General features: G+C 38.0%; 1 protein-coding gene across 1 annotated transcript; it reads left to right on the forward strand.

The window, feature by feature from the left end:
• Nucleotides 1-364: 364 nt before the first annotated feature.
• Nucleotides 365-8,795, forward strand: LOC146672417 (low affinity immunoglobulin gamma Fc region receptor III-like). Its single transcript, XM_085402573.1, has 7 exons — nucleotides 365-453; nucleotides 4,350-4,385; nucleotides 4,567-4,830; nucleotides 4,910-5,155; nucleotides 5,242-5,382; nucleotides 8,404-8,502; nucleotides 8,785-8,795. The coding sequence occupies exons 1-7, from the start codon at nucleotides 423-425 to the stop codon at nucleotides 8,793-8,795; spliced, it is 828 nt and encodes a 275-aa protein (XP_085258699.1). The 5' UTR covers nucleotides 365-422.
• The last annotated feature ends 993 nt before the right edge of the window (nucleotides 8,796-9,788 follow it).

A 9,788-nucleotide genomic window follows, 5' to 3' on the forward strand; every position in this document is an offset into this window, starting at 1 on the left:
CATGGGGCACCTAGCCTGGAGACCCTTACTGGATGCACACCCTGGTCGAGATTCGGCAGTTATTCGAGAAATGTATATATAAATATATAACAAACTGTGGAACCTGCAGTAAATGTAAATAGATTTGAGTATCAGCTATAGCTCAGACACCAGAGTACATATGATTTTTCAAACGTCTCTTCAGTGAGCAGAATGATGACTGTGGGCATTATAGATTCAGCGTATTTAAGACTACAGACCATTGCAGTGTTTTTATACCGATATTTTTAAAGTAGTTTTATCATTTTATACTAAGAAAAAAAGGGAGTCTCCCACTGCTAGTTTTGAACCAATAGAAAAGCTCCTCCTCAGAGAAAGAGGGCGGGCTTTACTTGGTGTCAGTGACAGAAATGAAAAAATAGCTCATATGAGTGAGAAGGACGATGAAGGAAACATCTGTGCTGTGTCTGCTCTGTAAGTAGAATCTCTGTGTTTGTTTGAATTTTTGTACTTTGACTGTCTTTTCTCCTGATAACTGATTTATGTTATTTGGAAACTATAAGAAAAACATTAACATTGAAATTTGTGTTGATAATGTATATTATTAAGGGTTAATACCATAAAATTTCTTGGTGTGATCACACATCACTTATGTGAGGGGAAAGTTAGCTCGGGGAATTGCTGTCTTGGGGAAAGTAAAACAATTTCTGGATAGGAAAACATTGTATATGTTATATTGTTCTTTCCTAATACCATACATGAGTTATTGTGTAGAGGTTTCGGGAAATACATATAAAAGTAATATTCAGACTATAATCATAATGCAGAAAAGGGCTATTAGACTAATAAATCAGGAGGGGTATAGGGCTCACACAAACACACTTTTTATTAAGACGCAAGCTATAAAATTCCAGGATCTGGTGAAGTTTAAAACAGTGCAAATAATATATAAGGCAATGAAAGGGAAGCTCCCAATTGAAAAAAAAAGTAAATGGTTCTTAGAAAGAGAAGGGAGGTATAATTTTAGAGGGAAGTGGAATTTAAAATGACAAAGAGTAAGAACAACACTGAAAATTACTATTTCAATAGTGGGAGTTAAATTCTGGAATGAGTCAAAAGAAGAAATAAAGGTAAGTAGTGATATAAACCAGTTTAAAATAAAACTCAAAAAAGAAATTTTAAATAAGTATAATAATGAAGAAAATGCAATTAACCCAAGACAGCAGTCAAACTCATGTTTATTTTCTTTGCAAATGAATAAATCTAAACATAGTTTTAGTTGAGAAAATTTTACATGAGAAAATACTTATTGTGATGTTATGTTCTAAGTTGAAGGCATTGTATACATTTTTGTTGTTCAAATTTAGATGATGAGGATGTAAACCTGAGAGGGTGAATAAGTATATACTTCTGCCTACTCCTTTTCAAACAGCTGTATGGAAAGATTTTATGAAATGTTGATGAATGTATATGTTTGAAATAAAAATTAACTGAACTGAAACACAGCAGGCAGTGAAAAGTCAAGTCAAGTCAAGTCAAGTTTATTTATAGAGCACATTTAAAAACAACCAAGGGTGACCAAAGTGCTGTACAGTAAATACAGATAAAAATACAATAGAACACAATTTCGTAGTAACACCTCGCTGATAAAAATAAAAATAAAAATAAATAAAACAAATAAATTAAACCTTTCTAAAAGCAAATGAAAAGAGGTGAGTTTTAAGAGCGGTTTTAAAAGTTTCTAGGCTTTTGGAGAGTCTGACGTGAGGAGGTAAGCTGTTCCACAGTCTGGGTGCAGCCACAGCAAACGCCCTCTCTCCCTTTGTCTTTAATTTATACCTGGGAACATCTAAAAGCATCAGGTCGGCTGACCTCAAAGATCTCCTGGGGCGATAAGTACTAAGGAGTTCTGACAGGTAAGAAGGTGCAGTGCCATTTAAAACCTTAAAAGCCAGCAGTAAGATTTTAAAATCAATCCTAAAGGCAACTGGGAGCCAGTGGAGAGAGCAGAGAACCGGAGTGATGTGGTCTCTTTTTTTTGAACCGGTCAACAGGCGAGCGGCAGCGTTCTGCACCAGTTGAAGGCGATGTAGACAGGAACGATCTAGGCCAGCATAGAGGGAATTGCAGTAGGCTAGCCGTGAAGTAATAAAAGCATGGACCACTCTTTCTAGATCGTTCCTGCAAAGGTAAGACTTGACTTTGGCTAAAATCCGCAAATGATAAAAAGATCCCTTAACTACAGAGCTGATTTGTTTATCAAGTTTAAAAGCATTGTCAAAAATAACACCAAGACTCTTAATGGAAGAAGTGCAATCGGAGGTTAGGGGTCCCAAAAAGTCAAGAGAGAAGTTGGGATCTTTAGGAAGCCCAAACACAATGACTTCAGTTTTGCTTTCATTAAGGTGTAAAAAGTTAAGAGTCATCCAAGTCTTAATGTCAGACAAGCAGGAGAGTAGCGGCTGTAAAGAAACATTGCAGTTCATCCTCAGAGGGAGGTAGATCTGAATATCATCGGCAAAGATGTGGAAGGACACATTATGTTTACGAAGCACATCGCCCAGAGGGAGCAAGTACAGAATAAACAACAGGGGGCCTAGTATGGACCCCTGAGGTACGCCACAGGTTAAAGGAGCTCTGGGAGATGACAGTTCACCAAGGTGAACAGAAAAACTCCTATTATTCAAATAGGACTGGAAAAACTTTAAGACAGTGCCCTTTAAACCGACACAATGTTGAAGGCGGGATAGCAGTATGTTGTGATCAACAGTGTCGAAGGCTGCTGTCAGGTCCAGGGTTACTAAGACAGCAGCACAACCAGAGTCAACAGTTAAAAGCAAATCATTAAAAACTCTCAGTAGGGCGGTTTCTGTGCTATGCCGAGCTCTAAAACCAGACTGGAACTTCTCGTAGAGATTGTTATTGTCGAGAAATAGCTGGAGCTGCGTGAGGGCAGCTCGTTCCAGTACTTTGGACAGAAAAGGGAGGTTGGAAATGGGCCTATAGTTAGAGAGTAGGGATGGATCTAGATTAGGCTTTTTAAGGAGAGGTTGAACAACAGCGTGCTTGAAGGGTGTTGGAAAACAACCAGAACTGAGGCAGGCATTGATCAGGACCAGAAGGAAAGGTCCGACTGAGTCCAGAACCTGCTTCAGAAGCCGAGAGGGGATAGCATCGGTGGAACAGTTGGTAGTCTTAACCTTGCAGACTATTTCATGCAGCTGAGAGAGAGAGATTGGTTCGAACTGATTAAAGGCAGAATGGCACAAAGATAAAACACAGGGATTGGAAGGTGAGGATGGAATGAGAGACTGCAGGGAGGAAATCTTGTTTACAAAGAACTTTAGAAAATCATTACAGAGGGTGGCAGAAGGTGTGAGGCTGGTGGATGTGTAAGGATTTACAATGGAATTTAAAACACGAAACAGAGTCTGAGGTTTATGGACACTACTGCTAACCAGGTTTGATATGTAGGAGGACTTGGCCTCTTTAACGGCTTTCTGATAGGTTGAAAGAGAGTCTCTGAGGATATTAAAAGAAATGTGCAGCTTGTCCTTTTTCCATTTTCTCTCAGCACATCTACAGGTGCGCCTGAGAGCACGAACAGAGTCTGTAATCCAGGGTTCAGCATGAGCTTTGGGGCGGAGTGTTTTTAAGGGAGCGATGAGGTCCAAAATAGAAGTACATGTTGAGTTAAAAAGAGCAGTTAAATCTTCTGCACACAAGGAACCAATCCAGTCCGCCATGGAGAGCTCAGAGTTGCTAAAAGCAGCAGAAAACTGAGATGGTACATGGGTATTGATGATCCGGAGACGGCGTGAAGGAGGTTTTACTGCAGCATCAGAACAATGTGCAGTGGCAGAAAATAGAACAGGAAAATGATCGGAGATACACGCACTCTCACAAATTTCAGAGATGTGGATACCCAAGCCGTGAGACATGACAAGGTCCAAAGTGTGACCCTTCTCATGTAAAAAGCTCAAATCATTCACTCATTATATGAACACAGGTAAACAGTGGACGCATGACTTTACTCATAGTGTAGTCGCCTTGAGGCGACTAAGCGCCTTGAGGCGACTTTTGTTGTGATTTGGCGCTATATAAATAAAATTGAATTGAAATTGAAATTGAATTGTAGTCAGTGCACATGTTGATCATTTCAGCTGCTTTTTAACCATGGACAGTTTAAATTGTGTGAATATATGGAGTGGTTCACCCGGTATATTTAAGGATTATATTCTTTCCAGTCATTTGATGAGGAAATACAAGATAGACTGAGATAAATAGAATAAGATTGATTAGTTTGTGGGTTTCTCAGCTGTTTGTGTGGAAATGTTCTTCATGTTTACCTCAGTGTCATTTCTCTTTAGTTCTGATCTCACTGCTGAGCTGCACAACAAACCAAGGTCAGTAACCTTCTTCTGTCACAGTTTAAACCCAACAAATGCTCACTGATGTGACCTGATTGGGGTGATGTCAGAAAAGTGGGTTCATGTTTGCAGATTGGATTTTTAAAAAATGATAGTTGCAATGCAGATAGAGCAAAACATCCTTTTAACAATGGTAATGTCATTTTAACCCCCATAGCTCGTCTGACTGTGAGTCCCAGCAGCTCTCAGTTCTTTAAAGATGACTTTGTGTCTCTGAGCTGTGAGGAGGACGACAGCTCTGCTGGATGGACTCTGAGGAGGAACACAAGCAGAGAAAACAAGACTCAATGTGGAGCTGAGTGGGGCAAATCTACTGGGAATTCCTGCAGTATCAGCTATATCTTAACAGAGGACATTGGAGTTTACTGGTGTGAGTCCAGAGAGGGTCCCATCAGTAACATGGTTAACCTGACAGTCACTGGTAAGCTGAGTGTGTGGAGTTAGTGTTGATGAAGCTGTGTGTAAATGGATGAAATGCTGTAGTTTGTCTCTGTGTTGAGGTGGATCAGTGATCCTGCAGAGTCCTGTCCTCGCTGTGATGGAGGGAGATGACGTCACTCTGCTCTGTAAAACAAAGACCACTCCCTCCAACCTCCCAGCTGCTTTTTATAAAGATGGCTCCCTCATCAGGAAGCAGCCTACAGGTCACATGACCATCCAGCATGTTTCCAGGTCTGATGAAGGCCTCTACAAGTGTGACATCAGCGGTCATGGAGAGTCTCCATCCAGCTGGATCACTGTCACAGGTGACACACTCACCTGTCTGTGTTTCTGCAGCTTTCAACATTCACAATGTGACGAGAAGTTAATGACTGTTTTGGATTTATTTTAGAGAAACACGCCACCACACCTCCACCTGATAATAACCACATGTTGTTGACTGTTGTGTTGACTCCTGCATCAGTCTGCGTTTTGGTTCTTCTGCTGATACTGGTTCTGCTGATGAGACGGTTTGTTCATCGGAAACCTGAAGGTGAGACTCAGACTTGTAGACTATACATGTCTAGGTTTGTTTTGTAGATTTAAGTAAACTATACACTCATTATAATTAGATTATTATTTATTGTCTAGAGGGAAACAACTTTGTTAAACATTATTGGTTCATTTTAGCTGATCAAAAAGGAAATGGAGAAGACATCACAGATGACATCATGTACAGCGACATCAAAATATCAACTCGCCAACTACAGCCAGTCAGAAAAAGAGGTAATATTGTCCTTTACTGGATTACTGGCAGTGTTGGGCAAGTTACTTTGAAAAAGTAATTAATTATAGTTACTAGTTACTTCTTCAAAAAAGTAACTGAGTTAGTAACTGCGTTACAATATTCTAAAAGTAATTAATTACTTGAAAAGTAACTATTGCGTTACTTTAAAAAAATGTTTAACCCTCTGGGGTCCAGGGTATAATGGCCATTTTTGATTTTCCCTCCACATTTTACCTTTAGAAACTATTTATTTGCCTTGTTTTGTATCATTCTTTGCAGCACAACCTCACGTGTCTGAATTTACAGTCATGTTTTCATTTTGACATACTGTATTAACACAATTGATCTAAATTAAGACAAAAAACATAAAATCAGAGTAGAAAAAGTTATATTTTTTACTGTAACAACCACAAACATGTTTAATGAATCATATTTCATAACTTTAAATGCAAATATTAATTGTCAATTTTAAAATTCTATAAACAAGTTTTGCAAACAACAAATTTATTTGCATCCATTTACCTTTTACCTTGATTTTTTTAATAACCATTTCAAACTATTTACAGAACAATCAGGTGTTCTGCATTCAATAAGATGCCACACAAATTATTTGTGCCACTCCAAAAAAATAATTTCTGTCCACTATAAAGGAGAACACCACAGCCTGATACCTGCAGGTCTGACAGCAGCAGGTGTATCACTCCTGTTCCTACCTGGAGACAGCAGTCACCTTAATGTTCTGACACACAACACAAAACTATTTACAACACTACACACTAACTACACAAGACAACACATTAACTACACACTCCAAACACGCTAAATGTCACAAATCTCTCACATTTTAAAACTCGCTCTCTTTCTTTTTCTGCTGTCTTTCTCTCTCTCTCTCGTCGTCACTCCTAAAACGTTCTCTGTTTTTTTGGGGTGTTTTTTGCTCTCTTTTTTTGCTTCTTTTTTTCTCTGCTCATAAGCAGAGAGTGCTTGCTAGCGCTGTCCTTAGACAGTAAACGTGTCGAAAGTTTTGAGGAAAAAATGCCGCGTATATATTGTTTCACTTGAAGACGTTGAAGACGTTTCACTTCTCATCTGAGAAGCTTACACCCAGTTTTACACCTTGGCTCAGGCGATTAGAGGATCATCAGGGGGTCCTTTGTCCCTCTGTGGGGGGTTACTCCCACTAGGTTTATATCTGGGACTCTCCACCATCTGACCTTAGAACTGAAGAAGCTTCTCGGATGAGAGGTAAAACGTCTTCAAGCAACTTAAAGAAGTCCAGACGCTTTTCTTTGCAAGCTCCTTTGACTATTGGAGCGATTATTTTTTTCCCCAAATGTACTCATCTTTAAAATCTCACTGTGTGCTTAGCTTACTGAGCATTGGAATTACTCGTTGTGGTTAACACAAACCAACAGCTCTGCAGAAAAAAAAAGTTTGTAGGCATTGTCTTTTTGTTTTTATTTTGTGTTTGTTTTTTCCTAAAAAGGAATATCTATAAGCCATTGATAAACTGTGATGAATCTAAAGTTGTTAATAAAATGTATCAAATGTTCTGATCTAAAACAAATTACTAATTTAAAAGAAAGAAGAACTTTCAGTATTATGTGCCATTTTTCCTTTACTTTCATATTTATTTAAGACCAACATGTGGATTATCAGTGTCTATTTGTAATTCTGAAGTTTATAATGATAGTTAGTGGTTTATTAGAAATGTATCTGAAATGTTTCTGCTGGTTTGGCCCAGAAATAAATTCTACAACCTTACAAACTATTTATAATTACCTTACACCATTAGGTAGTAGTTTCTACAATGCCAAAGCAACAAACAGAAAAAGAAAAAATGAACAATAAATGAAACCAAAAAGTTGATTCTGTTCTTCTGGCTTTTCTCCCACTAAAAATGCATATGAACATACGTCCATATGAACAGAATCAACCTTTTGGAACAGGAGAAAAGGTTTGAATAAGAAAAATGGTTGAGCCCCCCTGCCAAGCTGCCAAGTACTTTGAGCAAACTGCGAAACAAACTAGGTCCCTTAAATTCACCACCTTTATCTTCCAATGATAATTGAAGCAAAACAGCACTAACAAAGCAGGCACACACTTTCCAGCGATGAGTAGCGCTGGGCCGGGTCAGCACAACCTTTGCTGTAAAACAAATTCATATGAACAAGGTCATTAGCCTATTTTATTTTCTAGAGCCCAATAAGTGGACAATAATTCACACCAATCCTAAAGTTTTAAGATGAAAATAAACAGAATTTATAGGTTCCAGTATGATCTGTGTAATATTGAATAATTCTTTAATGGAATGTTTTTGTTGCATTCAAGCAGCAGATAAGCCCATTGCCGCTGATACCAATAAGCATGAAACGGCCATGAGTGAGGGAAATACTTTTAACAGAGTGAATTTATTTAAACTATGTATCTGTAAATATAAATATAACAATAAAATAACATGCAAAGAATAGATGTGAAAATTTTTAAATTGTATCGAGATTGTGTCTGCATGATGGTAGGTAGCTTAATTTATTTTAGTCTATCAAGACAAATAGCCTCTATCGTGCATCACAAAAAAAGTGGGCCAGGAACCTGAAAAAGGGGTCTCATTCTGCCCCTGTATTTATCTGTAAAGGAGCAGTAATGTTAATTTATTTTAAACTGATATAACAATATGAATAATAAATGAAAAAGATTCAAAAATATTTCTGCAGGATCAGTATCAATATCCATATTAGCAACTCTGCATGATCTGCACTGATGTCCTCTGTGTGTTTTATTGTGCAGATGGTGACCCAGCCGCAGTCTACTCAGCAGTGAGAACTGAAGATATCATTTATGGAGAAATCATCATAAGTGACAAGAAAAATAAATCAAAGATCAGAGGTACAACTGGTTTTCTTTGTCTCCTGGTTCACTTCTACACCCAATAACTGATGCTGTTTTAATCTTAATGCTAACATTAAAATTTCTAACGATACATTAATTTTTTAAATTTTTATAATGATCTCCCTCTTAGTAATTAGTAACATCTGGTAAGTACCACCAGGTTACCAGGCCTATTTTAAATATTGCAGACGTTGTTACTTTAAGAAACTCATCAGAATCCTCGACATTATGGTGAAAAAGCTAATGATCTTGTTTTAAGGTATCCTGTTGTTATTTTAGGTCAGTCATGAGTCACATGGGAATGATAGCAGTGGATCTAGACTGTTGATCTGTTATTAGTAATGATTAATGAACAGAATAATGTTTTTATGACTTTCTGTCAACTTTTGGGTGACAAATCATTCAGCAGTTTCGCAATTGAGCAACAATTGCCAAAAGCAGCTCAGAAGCGGCCCGCATGTCTGTTCTATTTGGGTTTTATTCACATACAGGCTGTTAGCATGAAGACAGATTGAACAGAACAAAGACCACTAACTGCATGCTTTCAGCCTACAGCCAACGTGCGGTTTGTAACCACAGCTGCAGTATCCTGTTATTGTGTTCTGAAGCTAATGAGAATTCTCACCCCAGTCCGTTTTGGTTTGGTTAATAATAGCATTCAGGTTGCAAAGCAACAGTTTACTTTGTGCTCTGTGGTGAAGTGTGTCAGTCTATATTAATAGACTTGGGCAGCTTTGTGATTTTCTACCTTTATTATTTTACATTTTATTAATTCTATTTTTTATTTTACTGTAATGCATTAAGTAGACTAATTAATATAATAACACCGGGGGGGGGGGGGGGGGGGGGGGGGGGGGATAGATTATGCCCAAGGTATGTCATAAAACATCCAAGAAATGTGTACCAGAAGTGCTCATGTATTTTCTTTTTAATATAACCAATAGTAAAAATCATTTTAATATGTTGTGTTTGTTGTACCTGCAGTAATTTAAATCCATCTGCAGTCTTCTCTGTAGTGAGAACAGAAGACACCAGTCATCAAAGCAAAGTGTACCAGAGGTACATCTGCTCTTTAGTTATATGTTCAAACCTTCTGTTGGCCATGGGACGCCAATCAAAAGTAGGATGTTTGAACTAACCATCAGCACCAAGGGCCAGGGTAAGATAAAGAAGGATCATTTTGAAATGCATAAAGCTGATTTTAAAGCTAAAAATATGGAGCAGGGAATGAACAGAATAGGGGGGCTTTTGTGAAGATACCACATGCATCTTGTCTTCAGACT

Source organism: Rhamphochromis longiceps, linkage group LG3, assembly GCF_057381845.1.
Source record: "Rhamphochromis longiceps isolate RC_006_pf linkage group LG3, R_longiceps_female_GT1.1, whole genome shotgun sequence".
NCBI lineage: Eukaryota > Metazoa > Chordata > Actinopteri > Cichliformes > Cichlidae > Rhamphochromis > Rhamphochromis longiceps.

Bases quoted from the DNA above. Each gene is read 5' to 3' on its own strand.
- LOC146672417 (XM_085402573.1), top strand. From the start codon at position 423: ATGAAGGAAACATCTGTGCTGTGTCTGCTCT. The intron at 454-4,349 runs GTAAGTAGAATC...ATTTCTCTTTAG, and splicing joins ATCTGTGCTGTGTCTGCTCT to TTCTGATCTCACTGCTGAGC. The intron at 4,386-4,566 runs GTCAGTAACCTT...TAACCCCCATAG, and splicing joins GAGCTGCACAACAAACCAAG to CTCGTCTGACTGTGAGTCCC.